A 21,996-nucleotide genomic window follows, 5' to 3' on the forward strand; every position below is an offset into this window, starting at 1 on the left:
ACCACTCATAACTAGTGAATCAAACATAAAAATGCTTAACAACAATGAGGGGGGAAACGCAGAATAAGATTTTTTTTATTAATATTATAGATGTACAGTCAACATCTTTACAGTACAAAAAGAGAAACTCAAGTGCAAATTAAATTATGCTAACAGGAATTCAATGAAGAGTTGCCGCTTTAGAGAAAGTTATTTAAAAAGTGCCTGGAAGGAAATATTGCATCATTAAATGGCTTTTCAAAAAAGAACGTATTGAATTGAAATTATGATGCAATGACATATCTCAAAAAGGTGTTCTTATTATTAATTGTATAAAAATATATAGTCATCTTCTTTTTTTAAAGCTGCCCCTGCTTTGAGGAGAAGGCAAAAGGTGCACATTTGCATATGCTCAGTTAAAAATAGGAGCTTATAGTATTTATATTTCAAAATTAGTGCAAGATACAGGAGCAAGGCCAAATGAAATGAGCATCCCTAGTTAGCGGCCAACAAACTCGATGCTGCAACCATTTAAAAAGCTTTTATCGTCGGATATTTTATGCACCATTTGAAATGGACAGAGCTAAAGACACTAAAAAAATAAAAATAAAAAAAAAAAATGTCCCGTCCGATCTCTAGCGTCCAGGCATTGGGTCGTGGTGTGCGTTGCCTCTCACCGAGGACGTGCTGATGCTGTTGTGTTGGATGGCCTGCCGATGACACCCAGAATCTACAGGGGTGGGACTTCCTCCCGGGCTCACCCCTGCAGCTGGACACAGAGACAGCTGTCAATCAAAGTCACTTGATCCTTCGCTGGTTGTGCTGCGTACTCTTGTCCGTACTCCTGTGTGGTGCATGCCCAACAATTCAACAAAATCCTTTAAATTACAGATTAATGGAAATATATTTTATTTTTTACAAATATCAGTACTGTACATCAGCAGGTCCCCAACCTTTTTTTGTGCCATGCACCGGTTTCATGTGAAGCCATAGTGAAATAATGTGGTTGCACATGTCTGCACACCATCTTATAACTGGGATGTGGCTTTAAAGTGCCTCTGATCAATCCCAAATCAAGTTTAGATGTTCTAGTAGGCTTCTACTGACTTTTTTTTCTTCTCAGTTTCTAGGAGAAGCCTAAAGGTTTTGCGCTACCACTGACAGCTATCCTGAACTGTTTGAAATTCCCTCCACTTTGTTGAAGGTCCCAGTTCCAGTTGAAGAAAAACAGCCTCAAAACATGATGCTGCTACCACTGTGCCTCATCGGAGGTATTGTGTGCTTTTGGTGATGAGCCGTATTACAGTATGTTTGCGCCAAACACACGTTTTGGAATTATGGCAAAAGAGTCCAACGTTGGTTTCAGCAGCGCATAATACATTTCCCCCCTTATGTTTGGGAGACTTCATTACGTTCCCATGAGGAATTATGGACAGTTCGAAATAACAGTCAGTTTTAGCACAAAATCTTCGGGCTACAGGAAATCTCAGTAAAATCCTACTAGAACATCTGAAATTAATATCTTTTTAGATGATAAATTGAATGATTTCTATTAATTGTTTTTTTTTTACATCAGAAAAACTGGCATTTGAACAGGGGTGTGTCGACGTTTTTATATCCACTGTATTTGTTTGTAAAAACATTTACCCACAGAGGGTGTCGATTTTGACCTTTTCATATGTTTGTAAACAATAGGCATCAGGGTATTTCCGGGTGGCAGAAATGACTACTGCTGACCTGAACTGAAAACGATGAAAAAACATGTTGTGTTTGGGGTTGCACCGCCAGATAGTCCCCAAAAGTTGTTTTTTTTCTCAATTTCCTTCAAATACCTGAACATAATTTGTTGCACAGAGAAGATCGCAAGACTGCCTTCAATTTAGCCAGTCCCTCAATGATCAGGTTAACGATGTCTGAAATTCTACCAAATCAATTTTTTCAATTAACTTGCCTGTTGAAATGTAAATTATGTAATTCGAAGCAATGTACCTCATGTAACATCTTCTTTTCGACGGACACTTCACACATTAAAACTACTACGATACAGAAGAAAGCTGAAATCATCATTCAAGCCATTTAACCTGTTTTCTCAATCACTCTGCCTTGGTCAAATTACAGAAGGGTTTGTTTATTCAGATAATGCTTGAGCTTTTGTCACCCGGAAGTACGTGTGATGTCGTGGTGGAAGGGTTTATTGTGAGATAAGGCCAAGTCTGAGCTGGCGAGAGGGGTGAAGGGTAGCGTGGGTATTACTCACTATTGTACCCCTGTGCTTCTCTTTGTCGGGCTGTGACGGGACAGTCCTTGTGGGTGAGCAGAATCTGCTTCAGCTGACCAACCTCCGACCTCAATGACGTCACCTCATTCTGGGTACAAACGCATCTTTGAATTGAAAATGTGTTCACAGAGTGTGTTCTTGTTAGAAAACAGTGTATCCGTCCCACCTGAAGCTGAAGGTTGGTGTGTGTCAGCTCCTCAGCTTTCTTCTCCAGCGACGACACCCACAATTTCCTCTTCTGTCTGCAGCGGGTGGCAGCTGCTCGGTTGCGTTCCAGGAACTTTTGCCGGCGTTCGTCGGGGTCCTGCTCGGCCGTCCTCCTTCGACGGCCGCAGCTTCCGCCTGCCTGCAGTGCATGCTGGGAGTGTGGCGAGTGGCACGGGTGCATTTGCTGTGGAACCGGTGATACCTGTGAACGCAAAAAGTCATATTTAAATGCTGAAAGATGACTTCAAGAAGCTGGCTGGTGATGGAGAGACATTTTACCTGTGCAGGTACAGACAATGGGGGTGCAGGAGGTGACTCTTGGGGGAGGTGGGCGGGGGGGGATTGGTGCGCTGGCGTGTTCCTTGACGGGTGAGGGTGGCTGTTGGGGCTCCCGAGGTGCTGTGGATGAGTGGGATGGCATCGGTGTTGGTAGCTGAGTGGTGGAGCAGCAAGCTGAGGATGATGAGAATGATGATGGTGGTGAAGGGAGTGTTGCAGTAGAGGAGCTTGGTGGCGCTGTGACATGATCTCCATCAATGAACCCGTCGGATTGTTTAAAGGGGCCATTACTGGGTGCTGGCGTTGATAGTGATGGCCCATCATCTGCTTGGACCTCTAAACGGAAGCATAAAACTTGTCATATAAAATACTTCAGTCATATAGAGTCGTGCCCTGAGATACGAGTGACACCACTTAAGAGTTTTTCTAGATACGAGCCATCGTTTGGTCATTTTTTTGCTCTGGCTCGCAAGAAAAAAATTGCGATACAAATACTGTGTGTTGGCAGTGAACGCAACTCAACTCACTTGACAACAAGTAACAGTTTGGCACCTAGTGAACAATTTAAGGCTTCAAGCTGTTTATTGCTACTCCAAGTTGGAGTAAACTGTGCAGCAACACATGTAGACAGATAATACAACCATACTCACAGGCATATATTATTTATCCTCTGCGAAGAAAGACTAATATCACTGCAGCTTACTGAGGAGCTGTGACCGCTCCATGTACAGTATATCCGTAAGTCTGTAATATACTGTCCCCAGGTGGCCAAGGCGCACAAAACAGAAGGAGCAGCACAATGTCCATTGAACTGAAGCAAAAAATTGCCAAAAATGGTTCAATTCGTTACAATTTATTTCATTATGCCATTGCTGTATTTTTTTTAAATTAAAAGTGCAACATTAAAGAGTGCTATTTTTCTTATTAACAAACACGTTACACACTTTTTTGAGGGGGAGGCTAGAACTGATTAATGGCATTTTCATTCATTTCAATGGGGAAAGATGATTTGAGCGTTTACGAATGAGCATGGTCACACAACGGATAGAACTCTCATTTCTCCCAAGGCACCACTGTAATATAGAAGGTTTATAATGATGCTTATTATACGTTCAATATGGTAAATATTGCTCGATACACACCAGAAATAGATTAGGGATTAGTAAGGAGGGAAGTCAGATGAAAGGTGCAAACACTGAATATAAATAAATGTTTGACCACATACACTGCTTACAAAAAGTTAGTGATATTTGTGTTTCAGGGGAAATTTCAGTATGAACCTAAAATGCACTACAATCTTTACAGGGAAACTTAATTTGAACTTCTCTAAATTGAACATCCAACTGTATTTAATAGCTATGAAAATCTGGTTGGAAACAAGTGGTAAGTACGGTCGAGGAAGAAATGTGTAGCAATTTTCCCTCAGCTACTCTTGCCATTCTATGACATCATGAAAGACAATAAGGTTGTTGCGTCATTGAAAATCAAATAATCCCCCTTTTTAGTTCAACTGATTTGAAAAACAATTGTATGTGAATTCTTGTGATCCAACTGCTTTCCACTTTTGTCATGGTAGGTGTGAGAGTGCGTTCTGCCCTCCCCCCTACGGCTCCCCCAACTGAATCAGAAACAGCAGATAAGCTCCGACCCTACCAGCCGCCTCAAATCAAACAGAGCTCGCCTCATTCAGCGATTGAATTTTTTAATAAATGCTTGATTCATATTTTCGCTCTTGCATATTTGACCAAATAGACTGGTCGGGTTCATTTAAACCTCATTTCACCTTTCTCCTGCACTTGACAAAGGAGAGAATGAGTGCTCGGGAGAAACAGAGAGAGAGAGAGCGGGAGGGAAGGGGGAGAGATCATATTTGCAACATGACATCACCCCCCTCCATGGCAATATCACTATCTGCTCCAAGTTACACAATATTTCTTTAAGAGAGGCAAGCTGACTTTTTCCCCTCCTCTTCCACTTCAGCCATCCAGAGACAGGGAAAAAAAAAAAGGGAGCACATTTAATGGCTGCCAAGGATGAGCTCACTCAGCTGTCTGTGCCAGCTTTACCAGACACACACACACACACACACGCACGCACACACGCACGCACACACGCACCGAGGGAACAGGACGGGGCACGAGTATTTCGGCTCTGTTTACTACATAGAAACACGCCGACAGTGGGGGCCATGATTACATCATGGATCTCCTTGGCCTGGATGACACACGCTGTTAATATTTCTGACTGAGGGCATCAGTGAATGAAGACACATAAGTGTACACAAAGCACTTTAACTTTTACTGTGCAATCGAGCCATTTGGATACTTGTTCCCTGAGCTTGGAAATGTAATTTATCTCCTATGCTGAATGAGAACAGTATTGAGCAAAATCGATGAGAAAAAGTGTGGAAAATGTTGTCGAGTTAGTTATGAATACAGTTGTTGAGTCAATATGACTATAAGGTGCCTTTGAGACTTCCCTATTTCACCCCCAAATGTATTGATTTTCCAATGAACTTCATATTCATTGTATTAAGTAGATGGCATTCTGTTAGAAATGCATATGGTTCAAGCACCCAACGTTAAAAAAAATTCAATTAACTGCAAGCAGACCATGTACATGCAAACAGCAAAATATGTGAGCTTGCTCACAGGGTGGACATTTTTGGCTAATGTTTGCATTTAATGAAACACATGGTGACCCTTCACTTAGCAACACGATTCACTTAGCAAGCTGTATTGTTTAATATGTATACTGTATTTTGAATTTCTGAAAGTTTTTTTTTTTTTTTTTTTTTAAATCAATTGAATGTGAGTGCGAATGGTTGTTTGTTTCTATGTGCCCTGCGATTGGCTGGCGACCAGTTCAGGGTGTACGCCGCCGGGATAGGCTCCAGCACGCCCGCGACCCTAGTGAGGATAAGCGGAACGGAAGATGAATGAATGAATGAATGACAGAGGGGACATTTTAAGCTTGACAACATCCAACTACACACGATATGATGAAAATTAAGAAAGATAAGTGTAAATATTTATTCTGAAGCTATCCACTGTTTTGGCCTCCATTGAAGAAAGACAAAATACTTGTCAGAATGTAACTGAAAACATCAGAGAGTTTCTCACAGGGGCAGTTACCCCATAATGACAGGGTGGACAGCAATTAATATGATTATGAAAATAGAATATAGATGATCAAAATGACTTGTTCCATTAAATAACTTCTTGTGGACTATAAAAACCATACACACACACACACACACACACACACACATATATTAGAGAAATTAAAACAAGCAAAAACACGGCCAGGACATGTACTGTGTTTTAATTGTGAACAGAGCCAACAAATACCAGTTATAAGAGGGTGTGCTCACTTGTGCAACCAAATTATTTCAGTTATTTATTGTTACTTACCCCCTCGAAAAGATATATACCGGTATATAAAAAAAAAATACAGGTGTTGAGGTCACATTAAAAGTGTAAAATGTTTTGAAATGATTTATCTTAGTCTTCTTTTTTTATATCACACACACGCTATTTGAACAGGGAAGTGTAGACTTTTAATACCCACAGTTCATAACAAAGGATATATTTGGAAAGTTGTTGAGACAACTATATCCTTTAAAATGAGCAAAAAGGAAGACAATTCTTGTGAACTTAAAAGAAGCTTCAAGAATAAGCATGGTAATATTGTCAAGTGTTGTTATTGGCACTTACCAAAGTAAACCGTGGCTGTTGTTTTACTTTTTCATTGCAACCCTCATTAGTCAAACAGAACATATGGTTCATTTGAGACTTAAGGTAGACAGAATGCACCAAAACCACAGGTGCCATGTTGCAGGGAATAACTGCAAATTAAACATATTTGCAAAATTAACAGACTTTATGATTCCTGTAATCGTTTATTACAATAATGTCTGCTTTAATCTTCAACTTTCATTACCAACTTGAACTTGAATGGGGTATAATTCAAAATCAATGGGGTTCTCTTTTTATGTGAGCCAGACAGGTTGCAACATAGCTATAAGGGAACTGAAAAAGAATGTAATGATTTGGATTGCACGCTTATTTTGCTCCTACAGTGATAGACTTTTATAGGGCCTGATGTTCTTAGCAGAGGAAGAGGGAGTGATCTGCATACACAGGAATAAAATATTTCCTTTATAGCTGACTGTTCAGTACCTGAGGCAAAGAACAGGGCGGGTTGTTTATGGGTCCTGGTATACCCATTATACAAGACATCTGCTTCTCCATCTGAAGAATAAATAAATGACGCAAAAATCTAAGTTCCCCCCCCCCCCGAGGATAAAAAGCTCCCCGTAAGGTCACATCCATCTGTTTGACACTTTTGATTAATTCATCCTCAAGAAAGAAGTGGGTTTTCTTTCTGTCAGCCATGAATATTTCTAACAAGGGCATCTCGACCGCTTTAACCAATGTACCTGCATCTGATAAATCATTCGGATGCGCACAAAGCCACAGCGTATAGGTCGGCGACAGAGCTGTACTTACGGACATGTGCTGAGCAGATGCCCCTTGCATGGCGGGGTCGGGCAGGGTGCCAGGCAGCGAGGCTGGCAGCGGTTGACAGTGTCTGTTGCGTATGTGGAGGAGGGAAGAGGGGGGTCCGGGGACAGGCCTGTTGTCAACCAGAGAGAGGGAGAGAGGGGGAATGAGGGGGGCGGTTCATGCCAGGGATAATGTTTCACTAATGCGGCTTAGAGACAGAGGTGCAAATTGACATTTATATCCAGGTTTTAATGGCAGATGGAGCTGAGATAAAATAGGGACGGATAAATAGATGACATGTACAGTATACTTACAGAGAGACAGTACAGAGATGCTTGTGTAAAAGATTCAAAAATTCTGATTAAACTCCTTCATTTATGTAAAGGTAAAAAAAAAAAGAGTACAAATTGAAATGTACTTAGGTACAAAGGTAACAATGAATTTATGTCAATTATATGCAACATCCACTTTGAAGAAATTTTATTTTCATCTCAGTTTGACTGATATGACATTAAAAATCTTTGTAAATATTGCAGCCGCTATAGCAAGAGGTGTATCATAATTAAGAAGCAAGAAAAGGCAGAGCAGGTCCTCCATATAACCTCTAAGCTCCAGGTACGGTCATTGTGCCCGCAGAGCAAAGAGAATATACTCTACGCCTGTGATTACTGTTGTATGCTCTGTTTTTAAGTGTTGCTGCTTTGGATGAGTTAAAGCAGCAGTTTTTTGTAGGTTTATAATTAAAGCCATAATCAAACCGTATCATCTACGCTAATTTCCGTTTGCCCCTCTATGGTGTTTCACATTATATGTTAGCATTAAGCTAGCAAACGTTCATTAGACAAAATGCTAAAGTTTGGTTGAACATTTTGGTGGCTAAATATATAATGTTTAATTGTCTTTTGCTTTATGTGTGAATTTTACAGTGCACTTCAACTGGAAGTGAATAATAAAAAGCTTGAAGGAAGCACGCTTTGCCTCTTAATTGGAGAAATGTGCAAGGTAAAGAATACTTTAAGTTTGTTTTAACAAGTTAAAATCTGTTAAAAGCATGTGCGATGAGAGAGAGCGAGAGAGAGAGAGAGAGAGTGTGTCTCTCTATATTATTTTCACCCACTCAGGTGGATCTGGATCGTATCCCTGTGGGGGGTTAACTGTACAGTAATTCAGAATGTCCAGTTCTAACAAAGCAAAATCATTCTGTGAGCAAAAGTTGTATAATGTACTATTATTTATGATAAAAGCTGACAACATTTGAGAGTGAGCCTACTGTATATGAGGGAAAAGACAGCTAAGGAGGAAAAGGAGAAGCTGAGGAATCACAGCGGGGAATGGTTCCATGTGCTGACCAAAACACCCTGGCCGCCAGCCAGTGTGACAGCGTGGGCCTCCACGGCCGTACTGAGGTCATCGCCAATGATGTCATGACTGAATCTGAGGCATGTGGACCGTTTAGCTTTACAGCAAAGTGCAGACGGTCCAAAAGCAGCATTTCTTGATGTAAGCACAAGAGTTATACCGGGCCTTTAGGCAGAGGGCCAGGGGGCCTGGTTGCTATGGAAACTGAAGGCAAACATCAGGGGAAACATTCAGACACTTGATGCATGGTTGATTTAGCAACACTTTCGTGGACACGCCGTCTGGATGCAGCTGCTCACTGACCTACTGTACAGAAAATCATATCAGATGGTTCCCAATGAACTATCATTTCCTCGACAGACCCGTTATTCTCTCATAAAACCCAAAACATGTTGTCAAAGGAGGCTTTTGTTTTGCTTGCTGTCATTTAAAAGATTGGTATAGGTCAGGAAAAATACTTGCTCTATCTTCTTCACATATCGTCGCTGTCGGGCGGAATCCTTGCATCTCCAAAATTACAACTTTTCAATCAAAAATTCGCCATCTTGCTTGCGTTACTAAACACTGGATTGTTCAAGTTGGAATTATACCTTATGTTGCTATCATATACCATTGCGCACCAACATCAACACATCACCCTAAAACCATGTTCAACTGCTAATTTAATATGCTAAAAATCGCTGTGTGCAATTTTACCTCCGTGGCTGACCGCTTCCCTCTGAGCCGAAGCATTACAGCGATCCATTTTTAACAAAACAGGCTTACTCAAATGTATCTCATTATTCATTAATGTCTAAAAATCATCCAGACTTTCAATCTTTAGGCGGCATAATGCCACACGGCTCCCGCAGAGGGAGGGAAGAGGCAGCGTTCTATGACACTTCTCAGACAATTCCAAGTGTTCAATGGCGTTAATAAGTTTGTTTCAATGACTTTATTTGAAGTGGTTAATAATGTGCAAAAATAACAGACGACGGGAGCAGACCAATGATACGGATTTGTGAAAAAATATAAAATTGGGGTTTCTGGCCGACAGTGACGATATGATATTAATGTTTTCCCCCAGCGATGTTGCTAAGGTAACCAAAATATTACACTGACTACACCATACCGATGTCGATCAAGCAAGACTACTGTTATCATGTATTGGAGCTCATTAAACTAATGTTATGCCTTGACAGTGTACTTTTGTTGTTGTAATGCTACAGATTTTCCAGTCCTCGGACTATTACAGGATTATCTAATCCAATCCGTCTGTTGACCTGTGTAATAATAATCCGTGGGAACAATGAAAGATGCTTACGCACTGTCCGGACCTCCATGAGCATTACAAATGTGCAGGGGAGTAAGTCATGAGTAGCTCTTCTCTCGCCTTGTACTATTTTTGTTCTCACTTTTAAGAGAAACGATGAGGATGGTTATTAACTGATTGGGTGTGTTACCAATTATGCTTACCCTGAGTGTGTGAGCATGGATGGGGCCTGGCTGTTGGCTGATCCAGACAGGGAGGAGGATACGGCTTGCTGGGTAGCCAGGCTGCAACTCGGGCCAATCATGGGACCGTGGGACTGAGGGTGCTGCAGGGAATGGGCGTGGGGATGGTGCAGAGGTGGCTGGTGATGCGGGTGCTGGAGCTGGGCTTTGAGCTGGTGCTGATTCATACAACAGGGCCCATTATGGGAAACTGTCTGCGGGAAGAGCAGGGAGCGACAAAACAGCTGGATGCATTTTCTGTAGTGGGTAGACAGTCTTCATAGTCATTTTAACCATGCTAATGCCACACAGCAGGGGTCGGCAAAGTATGGCTCAGGAGCCATATACGGGCTGCTCTGTTCGTTAGCCTGGCCCACTGAGTAGTCTCATTATCGAGTGTCGTGCCTGCATTTCGTGGGGGATTGCCATGAATAGTGAAAATCCACACGTAATTGACATCTCCCCCACCCCCCACCCCCCCCCAGAAGGGTTTAATGCCAGAAAATGACGGCAAGGGACTACTTTTGTCTCAATCACAGGAGTCAAACTTTAGACCTGGGGGCCCGCCGCATCATTTAATGTGCCCCTACTGTATGTTTCTTGCGAAATTGATTTGTTCCTTTCATTTTGTCAGGAAATCTGTGCCAAATTAGGACATTTTCTTCAATTTTAACAGCTCTTACAAGGATTTTCTTCATCAAATCTTTAAGTTAATAAGTCAGTCAGTGAAATTGAACCAAAGTTCTATACTTAAAGTAAGTATTTGATTGTCACTATTTTCCATGACTGGTGATTTCAAATTCGTTTTGTTGTTAAAAATATATAACAATAAAACACAGAGCCAATTGTGTATATGTAATAATATGATGAGTTGATTCCAGAGGACCCCCGCATACTCACGGTTTGGGTGAGTATTCTATATATCAGATTTATTTTATTTTATTTATAAAAGAAAAAAATCTAATGTTTTTCCAGTGAGGGAAACTGTAATTTTGCTGTTTTTTTCTGAAATTGGTTAATTTAAATGTATTAATTCTTTTTTTATTTTGTGTTCAATTACATAGTTGAATAATTACCCATTTGATTATTCTCAATAAAATAAAATAAACATTTCTGGTTAAAATGTTTTTTATTTTTATTAAATAATTAGTTAATCAATTCTAATTATTTATGAATAGTATTTTTTTAAATGACAATGAATTATTTTATTATTAGAATAAAATATCCTACGTACACATTTACAATGTTTCAACTCATTTACAATTTGTTATATAATGCTAATACAATTTCTTCTACACCCAGTTCAGGTAACGATAATCATCCATTGGGTTTGACTGACTTTTTTCTCCCTCAGTCTCAGCTATCATTCATAACACGAGCAGGCCTCACATGCTATGAACACATTCAACCTCAGTAAGAGTGTAGCAAAACCATACCTGTTTGCTCTCCTCCTCTTCTTGCGCCTGCAGAAACTCCTCCTCTATCTCCTTGAATAGACCTACTTCTTCACAGTTCTGCAAAAACCGAGTTGGGGTCGGGGTCTGGTCTGGAGGGGTCACATATAAGAGAGACCAAGACCAAAAGAGACGTCAAACAAAGATGGTTCGTGCTCTTGTGGTGCTAATTTACAAAATTAAAAAACGCATCTCAAGTCCCTTTAACCGTCGCTCTATATGGACGGATGGGATTTGACCACTTTTTCCATGTCACTGTACTGTATATGCTGCACCAAGCCCATCCATCCATTTTCCATGGCACTTATCTTCACTAGGTAGTTCCTAGTTGTGGCGAAAGCAATTGTCACGACCAACATCGTTATGCATCTAATTATATGATTCAATGCTGGCGGGTTCTGTCTAATAGGCAAAGGCAGATAAATACCAGGTCTTCCGTTATGGCTCTAATGTGACAATCTCGAGGGACCTCTGTGTAACAGAAGCTTCTCATTCTCTCTTACGATAGCATCCGTCTGTCTCTCTGAGCTGTCTATACATGCAGGGGTCAAGGGTCAACTGGCTCCTTTGTTTTGAGGGAAGATTTCATGCATGATATTTGAAATGAATATGAACACACAGACACACTGGGGAGTCTGGAGAACTTTTAAATCATGTTGATGTACAGTATGTGTCCGGGCAGACCGCTGTTTCTATGGTTACGGCCATGTCACATTACTATTAGTCTAACCAATGGGATGAAAATGATGACATGTTCTGCTGTCTTTTCTGATTTATCATCTCAGTGGAACTGATGCCTGAATCGACCAATGTTTTTAATTTAAAGTGCTCTTTATAGATGGTGACATCATTTGCTGTGATCAGATGGAGGATAGTGTGCACGCGGCAAAAAAATAAAATACATTTTAAAAAGCCTCTACTGATCTTATGTGGTTTTATACTGTATTATGTGGTGTTATACTGGCTAAAGCAGTCCCTGGGCCAAACCAATGAAGACAAACTGGATTTGTGAGGCGGGGATGTTTTTGTGTGTGCGCTCTCTCACCGGTAAAAGTCGTATCCGGCTTGGTGGAGGAGAACCTGAGGGTCATCTCATGTTTGTGTCTGTGGATGATTAGATGCTCCTCAAACTGGAAGCGCTGCAGAATGAAAATTATAGCAACAGATGTGTACAGATGCTTTATGCCTGGATGGCGTGTCAAATAGGCTGCTCAAAATGAGCAATACATTGAGCCATCAGTTTTTATAATGATAATAATAATAATAATAACAATGCATTGGGGCCGGCACAGTCGCTGATTAGAGCATTTGCCTCACAGTTCGAAGGACCCGGGTTCAAATCCGGCCTCGCCTGTGTGGAGTTTGCATGTTCTCCCCGTGCCTGTGTGGGTTTTCTCCGGGTACTCTGGTTTCCTCCCACATCCCAAAAACATGTGCCCTGCAATTGGCTGGCGACCAGTTCAGGGTGTACTAGAGTCAGCTGGGATAGGCTCCAGTGAGCCCAGGACCCTAGTGAGGATAAGCGGTATGGAAAATTAATGAATGAATTCGGTTCACCTGCACAATTTAAAGAGATCCAATACAAATCTTCTGCCGTACATAGTAAAAAAAGATAAGTAATTCTCACTTTTGATTGAGACTGTCAGAAATGTATTCACTTATCAATAATTCTGAATATGGTGTAGAACGCGTATCGGTATTAAAAGATTAGCGCTTTCCTGGTTTAGATTTTATCTCTCAGAAAGGACACACACTGTAATCCATAGCAATGTGACCTCTGAGTATCATAATATCACTTGCGGAGTCCCGCAGGGATCGGTCCTTGAATCCCTATTTTTCATTATTTACAGTATATGCTGTCACTTGGGGTTATCATACCCAAATATAATGTTAGCTTTCACTCTTATTCTCATGATAACCAACTATACATGTCTTTAAAATAAATAACCCATGCGGGTGCTGTAATCTGGAGGGTTGTCTCGTTGAGATTAAACAATAGCTCTCCTGTAACTTTTTGCTTCTTAACCTTGAAAAAAAATTAACCTGTTTGATTATTGGCACAGGCATTTGTTTAAGGACACCACTAAGTTTTTGATAAAAGTACCATTACTCAAAGTAACTCAGCAAAAAAATCTTGCCCTTATATTTGACTCAACTCTTTCCTTTCAAATGCACATTAAGAATATTACCAGAACTGCATTTTTTTCATCTCTGTAATATCGATGGAAGATATGGCCTATTCTATCCGCGACCACTAATGACGCAGAGATCATAGTTAATGCATTTGTTACATCTCACCTCGACTATTGTAATGTGCTGCTTTCGGGTCTTCCCATGTCTAGTTTTGAAGGCCTGCAGTTAGTACAAAATGCTGCAGCAAGACTTTTGACGAGGACACTCATATTACATGTATACTGGGCATTTATCTACATGAGATATGCATTCTAATGAAGTTTGGGTGTATCAAATGAAGAGTATAATGCAAGTTGTTTTTTTAAAAAACAAGAAATAGGAAACTGACCTGAGAGCAGCCAGGGGCCTCGCACACATAAGGCCTGTCCTGTTTGTCATTCATGTCATATGCAGGCCTACACAAAGAGAGAATGAGGGCAGCATGTTTAGCAGCAAGATAATCACACTGTATGCGAGGGACTATCTTACTCATCTTGCAGTTACTGTGTGGTGATGTCATGCAGGAGGCATTTTCTGCTCTATATTTCCAAGAGACAAATCCTGCAACCGCAGATAGCGTGTTACACTTCCTATTATCATGTATATACTGTGAGAAGTGAGGTGTTATGAGGTAGATGCCGCAACATTATCTTGAAGAAAAATGATCCCTTTGGTGCATGTAGAAGTAGCAACAAACATACATTGCATTGTATGTGGAGTTATCTTTTTGAATCAGCTCGCAGCCTAATCTGTTGTTTTAAAGAAAACAAGCATCTATTACAAGAGACGACTGTACTAGCATGCACTTTTATCATGTTGCATTAGGGAATAGATTTTATCAGCCAAGCATCAGTGCATGATAATGTAATGGGATAAAAAGGACACATGCTTGACATGCCTTGCATCAAAATCAAGTCATCGTAGGATATAAATATCAACACAAATAGAGCGCTTGGGTCACGCTAACGCAGGCTTGACCCCTCCAGTTCTTCCACTATTAAGCCGGTGATGTGATTATGACTTTTGAGGTGTCAATGCTGCTAGCCTGGCATTTTCCACAGTAGGCCATGCTCTGTGCCAACAATGGTCCCGTTTGGTTTAGTTCAGTATGGAACAAACCTATGATGTTTTCAGTGCCACCGTTAAGATGGTTTGCCAAATGCCAATCAACCCCACAGAAGAAGAACAAGGAAGGACATTACATTAGGTACAGCCATGTTTTGCGCTTGCATTTTCTGTGTTTGTAGGTTATGTGGAGAGCAAATGTTATTACTGTGTTTCTATACAGTACACTGCTGCTAAGTGCAATTTTCCTAATGAAAAAGCAGGTTCAAAAACGAATTTTACTGTTTTTTGGGGGGAGGCTGGAACGTATAAATTGCATTTCAGTTAATTTCAATGGTGAAAGATGATTGTACAAGTGTTTTGACTTCAGACTGTGTTTACGGAACGAATTAACTCATATCTTAAGGCACCACTGTATATTTAATTTCCCTGAAAGAACCTCCAAATTAATTTCCATTCATTCCCATTAATTCCCATGGAAAGTTTCCAATTTTGCAACCCTAATCCTTGCCAAAAAAAAATCAGCACATAACTTTTAGGTACAGTTGCAGTACTACTACAGTGATACAGTACATGGTGACAGCAGTGATGCGGGATGTTGCTTACCCATCCTGCTATAGATACACACAAGCCAGATCAGGATTTGATTGGTGGACACATTGAGATCACAAAGGCGACGCGCTCTTGACTTTCAGGCTAGTTAATAGACAGGGCAGAGGCACATGCCTCAATAAGACATAGAAACAAGGGGGGGTTACATGGTGTAGAGTGACATAAAGGTGATTGAGGCAGTGGACTGGAAAGGGCAGTGGGGTAAAGAGAGAGACAGAGAAGAGGAGGAGGCTACAATGAATGGAAGGCGGAAGGAATGAGGGCAGGAGGTGGCAGCAAAGGGGAGGGCTGTACCGGCCGACTCCTGACAGGTTTGAACCTGCTTCAGCCCCAATTTTCCAACCCCTGGAAAGTAGAGGTGACTTCATAGGTGTGTGCGTGTGCGCGCATGTGTGTGTGTTTGTGTGTGTGTGAGCAAGTGTATGCGTGTGTCAAAATGGAAAAAAGAAAGAAAGGAAGGACGGACAGAAACATTGATAGATAGATAGATAGATAGATAGATAGATAGATAGATAGATAGATAGATAGATAGATAGATAGATAGATAGATAGATAGATAGATAGATAGATAGATAGATAGATAGATAGATAGATAGATAGATAGATAGATAGATAGATAGATAGACCCAAGCAAGTACAGTTGATGCCTCTTTGGCTTCATTCAGCAGTGCTTGGGAAATGAGCAGAGTCAGCACATTTCAAGCAAAACCTTCTGTCACACTGATTACATCAATGCAGGGTGACGCCACCTTTTAAATACATAAATCCCACAAAATACCAGACAGCATGTTGATGATGTTTTACACCAGATTATCCTTTGGGATGATAACAGAAATTTGACTGCTTTCCTTATCTGTTTAAATAATATTCAAAATAATAACCATTTTTTTTATGTACTATAACATTACAAAAGGCCAGATTTGAATCCGGGTCCTCAGAACTGTGAGGCGCATGTGCTAGCCAGTCGTCCAGCATATTATTATTATTATTATTATTATTATTATTATAAACGTTTTAGTCATAGGAATAAGCTGATTTAAAAAATATATAATTTATTATATATAATATTTCTTATATGTTATTATTAAGAATAATAATAACAACAACAATAATAATGACGATAATAATAATAATTATTATAATGCCACATAAGTCATGTCATAATATTTTTAATGTAAATTCATTTTATGTATTATATTATTAATATTATAAAATGTGTAGTGATAGGAATAAGCAGAAATATTTAAAAACAAAATTGTGAATATAATGGTACTTATACTATATAAATAACATGTAATAATATTCATCATCATCCATCCATCCATGCATCCATTTTCTGAGCCGCTTATCCTCACAAGGGTCGCGGGCGTGCTGGAGCCTATCCCAGCTGTCATCGGGCAGGAGGCGGGGTACACCCTGAACCGGTTGCCAGCCAATCGCAGGGCACATATAAACAAACAACCATTTGAACACACATTCACACCTACGGGCAATTTAGAGTCTTCAATTAACCTACCATGCATGTTTTTGGGATGTGGGAGGAAACCAGAGTGCCCGGAGAAAACCCACGCAGGCACGGGGAGAACATGCAAACTCCACACAGGCGGAGCCGGGGATTGGACCCTGGTCCTCAGAACTGTGAGGCAAATGCTCTAATCAGTCGTCCACCGTGGCGCCATAATCATCATCATCATCATCATCATAATTGAACTGGCACATGTTCTCCCCGTGCCTGGGTGGGTTTTCTCTGGGTACTCCGCTTTCCTCCCACATCACAAAAACATGCATGCTAGGTTGATTAAAGACTCTAAATTGCCTGTAGGTGTGAATGTGAGTGCGAATGGTTGTTTGTTAGTATGTGTCCTGCGATTGGCCGGCGACCAGTTCGGGCTGAACCCCGCCTCTCATCCGAAGATAGCTGGGATAGGCTCCAGCACGCCCGTGACCCTAGTGAGGAGAAGCAGTTTGGAAAATGGATGGATGGTTGGATGGAGGGATAATAATTGAACTGTTATTGTATGTATTATATATTATATTCATATTATTAAAAATTAGTAGCAATGGGAATAACATTAAATATAGAAAAAATGCCATATATAATTCCATATGCCAAATCATTATCATCATCATAATGAGGGTTTTTATATATCATATTAATATAAAAGTTGTAGTGATAGAAATAAGCAGAAATAATTAAATTAAATAAGTATACCATTACAGTGTACATATATATATATATATATATATATATATATATATATTAATAATGAAGAAAATGCATAACTAATTACTTGAGGTGTAAGATTTATCGTAAAAAAAAGTAGTAGTCATAGAAATAAGAAGGAGAAATGAGAAACCTATAAATTTTCATATAATATGGTACATACAGTATAATAATAAAAAAAAAGTAATATTACTCTTTTTAAAAGATAGTTGGCCTAATAGGAACAAGAAACAGAAAGTCTTAACATTTAATATAGTAAATATATAAAATATATAATAAATAAACAAATATATAATATAACAATAAATATGTATCACAAATAATAATAATAATAATAATAATAATAATAATAATAATAATAATAATGCGAACTAACTTCCTGTTGTTGCCGGATGTCAACATCGGATTTGGAGTTCATTCAAAACAAGCTGCTCGGTCCTTTTGAGCATCAAATCCTCTCCGGGTTCTGATCCAGTGTACAGTATTTGTATTTCCCAAATAAAGTTCCTTAAAACAAAACCAAGTCCGGTACGGCGCTGTGCTGTCAAACCCCCCCGAATAGACCACCGACCGGCGAAAAGACGCTCCTCCGGGACAGCAAAATTTCCCAATTTTTTCTTTTTTTTTTTAAACCAAGCATAAAGCAAGTCAACAAGTTGATAGGACAGCTCGTAAGTTTTATGAATGGGGAGCAGACAGCCGCTAGCCTACCTTCAAGTGAAGAGCGACAAGCGGCGCGAGGAACCACGTTGGACTGGCGCGAGATTACAATACAGTCTATTTACAGATGCATTACATCATCCCATGTGACGTCACGTGGGATTCCTGAACTTCTAAATCATTGCGGTCCCGTCCGGAGTGGGGTGGGCGGGGCTTAGCTCCACACCGGCCGGTCGGTTGACGACGGGGAGTGAAGGGGAGCAAGCAGACAAGACTACTTCGCTACCGGAGCTCCAACCGGCTGCCGCACGGAAACGAACCGCCGGGTGGGTCCCTGTCTGGGGGAATCGCGAAGGGACGTCCCGCGGTCGTCGAGGTTAGGTGTCAAAATCAAGCTACGGTTCCTATAACTATGGTAACAGTGATTCAACCGCAAACACATATCAGTGGATCAATGAAAAGCTGTGATATAATATCAAAGAGTTGATTTATAAAATATATATTAAAACAAATTATGATGTAGATTTTTTTACAGACATATTTTGTTTAAAAAAGAAAAGAAATAGCTCTTATGCGTAAAAAAAAAAAAAGAAATAAATAATAAAAAGTAATTTACAGTTCTATGTAAAAAGACAGTAGAAAGAGGAATTTTTAAAAAAATCTATTTTTGTTGTAGACCAGTGGTTCTCAAGCTTTTTACACCAAGTACCACCACAATGACCAAACAGCTTAATAATAATAACATTAAAACGCAGTACAAAATAGTCAAAAACAAGACATTTAGGTTTCATTCCGTATAAAGTATATTTAATATTATTATCGGTTACTGTAGCATTATGCAATTTGTACATTAACACTCCCCTTAAATATAGGGGGAATATAATGAAATAATAATTCACTCAAAATGTATTGCACATAAGCGTTAAATAAAAAAATTGACCTAAATAAAAGTTTCAAAAACAAACAGTTCTTAAATATTCAATGAATTGAATGTATAGAATTTCAAAGTTAAATACAACTGAACTGTACTTCAGCAGTGATCCTTTCATGTACCACTACAGAGACCCTGCATACCACTAGTGGTACTCGTACCACACTGAAAATCACTGTTGTATACATTTTAAATGGTGGCAGCAGCTGAGTGGTTAGCATGTCTCAATCAGAGTTTTGAGGTTGGGGGTTTGAATCTCAGCCCCGGACTTCCTGTGTAGAGTTTACATATTCTCGCTGTGCTTGCGTGGGTTTTCTCCAAGTACACCGACTTCCTCCCATATTCCAAAAACATGAATGTTCGGTCGGATACAAATTACATTAACACTCTCATTATGCAGTATGTACTTTTTATATTCACTTTGTCTTTAAACCATTGGAGTACTGATGACACGATGCATCGTTTGCCTAATATTTATGTGTGTTCCTCAAAAGTGCCTCAAAGATGGAGACAAGCAAGGATTTGGAAGTGTAGGAGAATTAACCCAGTGACTCTCTCTCTCTCTCATAGGCCTGCATTATACCTAATCACTTATCCATATATTATTAGGCATTTGTTTCTTAAGACTTTTATTAAAGTTACAACATTTGGACTCGTTAGTTTCCTCAATCCAATGAACTGTTAGTTTACAAACATTTTAGAATCCTCAAGAGCACAAATGGAATGTGTCCATTCACATGTCCATTGAGCCAAGCGTGGCAGTCATGTCTGCCATGTTTGGTCAAGCTTTCCTGTGCTCGAGCCAGGCTGGGGCAGACTGGAGGAGTAGAATTTTGTTGTGGTACAAGTGTGAAATGGGACCCAGCCCTACTGACTCATCATCCACCAATGGAGTGGAGTATGCAAATGAGCATGACTAAGGCAACAAGCCCAAACAGGAAGTTGTGATGATGTCATGTTGTGTTCACAGCCATTCCCCCCATGTGGATGTGAATCAAAGTTCTGTTTTGAGCCAAGATAGGGGATGTTTTACAGCGCGGGTGCGTGCCAGTGCACAGTAACACTTAACTGGAGGAGGCGGACACACTCGCAAGCGAATGACGGCAACCAGGAAGTCTTTGGTTGGTTCTGTGGGGCAGACAATACCTCTTGGATTACATCTACCTCTTCCACTCCATGTGTGTGTCTACAGCAGTCATTAGCTAGTTCTCTCCAAAAGAACTTGAAACTGTGATATGTGGCGCTTTAAAGACGGTTGTTGTCATCTGGCCTGGAAAAATGTTAATTTCCCCCTCTTTTCCCAATGACTGTATCTTAGCCCATGGCTGCATTAGCCCTTCACTGGTTATTATAAGACTCATTACTTATTATCAGGAAAAAGGGCATTGCTACCAGAGGCTGCTTTTCTTTGAACTTTCCTTGAAGACAAAAAAATTCAATACAAATATTGATAATAAAATAAGAATATTTCAAAATGTGGATATGTATTTTTAGATGAGCAGGATACTGTAAATACGGTACAGTTAATGATGAGTAAAGTTGTTTTGTTCATCTCTGCGGTGTGATTTTGTTACGCATTTCCGCTCTGGTGCACATGTATGTATGTACAGTATGTATGTATGTATGTATTTGTTTACCTGTCCTGCTCTGGAGCTTGATCAAACAGAATTGAGGATCTGTATACATACTGTAGGCTGAAAAACCTTGTCTGTGCTCAAGGGGAGTTTTATATACTCCCACTGTGGTTATTTGTATTATGATGGATATTTATTGGAAAATGCTGTCGGACAGTACGAGGTTTGAGAGGGGACAGACAGAGAGAAAAAACACACACAAGTAAAGACTCTAAGGACTAGCTGTAAGAAAAACAAACAAAACATTGCAGTACTGTATATGACTAAACCAATGTTACATTGGAGTCAGGTTCGATACAGCAGTGCTACACCCTGTGAGAAAGGGACAGGACAGCATAGGATTGGCCAGGACAGGACAGGTGTGGTGAAGAACCGGTTTTCCCATTGCCTGCTGTTTATTATGAGACTCATTACTTATCGTGAGGAAAAATGGGCATTGCTAACCCATACAAATGCATATTCTAGTTGGACATACATGGCAAAGAAACCTTGTTAAGACCCCATTCGATCGCTTCTAATTTATGCTGTGTACCAACTCCACTCAGCAGCATCTTCAGTGACACACTGTTTCAAGGCCAAATGTGTGAAGGAGAGGCAGCGAAGGTCATACTTTGCAACTGCTCTCAATAGCATGCACACAACCTTTTGGTGTTTTATTTATTCATGTTTCCTTATCGCTGCAGTCTTGCAATTGGCTGGCCACCAGAAGAGAGTGTACCCCGCCTGTCGCTCAAAGTCAGCTGGGATAGCGTGCAGCTTACCCAGGACCCTAATGAGAATAAGTGTTATAAGAAAATGGATTGGTTGTATAGTTGTCACTCCACTGCTGGTGTTTATTTAATTCTCAATTACTATTTATAGATGCAGTATACAGGTATTCATTTTTTTGTGCTATATACAATGCTATTGAATATTGTGCTGCTGTTCACATTCACCTTCGTATATACAGTAAAGAATCTACCGATGCGTATTGAGTATGTACAGTTTGTCTTTTACATCCACATATAGTATTTATCATTCATGTACTGGTGTCACATAAACGGCCACTGGTCATTCTGCCCAGTCTCTTTGCTTCACGTTGTAAATAATTTACTTTTGGGTTATTGATTTTTATATATTTTTATTCTTGTGCACCACAACTGTTGGAAAACCGAAATTTCC

At 40.0% G+C, this 21,996-nt stretch overlaps 1 protein-coding gene across 9 annotated transcripts; it reads right to left on the minus strand.

Moving 5' to 3' along the window:
* Positions 1 to 59: 59 nt before the first annotated feature.
* On the minus strand, positions 60 to 18,412 carry LOC133471154 (cyclic AMP-responsive element-binding protein 5-like). Of its 9 annotated transcripts, none has more exons than XM_061760426.1 (10): positions 18,322 to 18,412; positions 14,059 to 14,125; positions 12,583 to 12,676; positions 11,520 to 11,629; positions 10,066 to 10,298; positions 7,255 to 7,381; positions 2,744 to 3,079; positions 2,424 to 2,666; positions 2,237 to 2,345; positions 60 to 748 (listed from the first exon to the last, which is right to left on the minus strand). In XM_061760426.1, exons 2-10 carry the CDS (start codon positions 14,110 to 14,112, stop codon positions 615 to 617), a joined length of 1,440 nt encoding a protein of 479 aa, XP_061616410.1. In that variant the 5' UTR covers positions 14,113 to 14,125; positions 18,322 to 18,412; the 3' UTR covers positions 60 to 614. The 9 variants fall into 9 exon arrangements, with proteins under 9 accessions (XP_061616410.1, XP_061616408.1, XP_061616407.1 ...); XM_061760424.1 differs by having other exon boundaries at positions 17,987 to 18,377; XM_061760423.1 differs by having other exon boundaries at positions 14,059 to 14,270; positions 17,987 to 18,377.
* Positions 18,413 to 21,996: the final 3,584 nt, after the last annotated feature.

This window comes from Phyllopteryx taeniolatus, chromosome 21 (assembly GCF_024500385.1).
Source record: "Phyllopteryx taeniolatus isolate TA_2022b chromosome 21, UOR_Ptae_1.2, whole genome shotgun sequence".
Classification (NCBI taxonomy): Eukaryota; Metazoa; Chordata; class Actinopteri; order Syngnathiformes; family Syngnathidae; genus Phyllopteryx; species Phyllopteryx taeniolatus.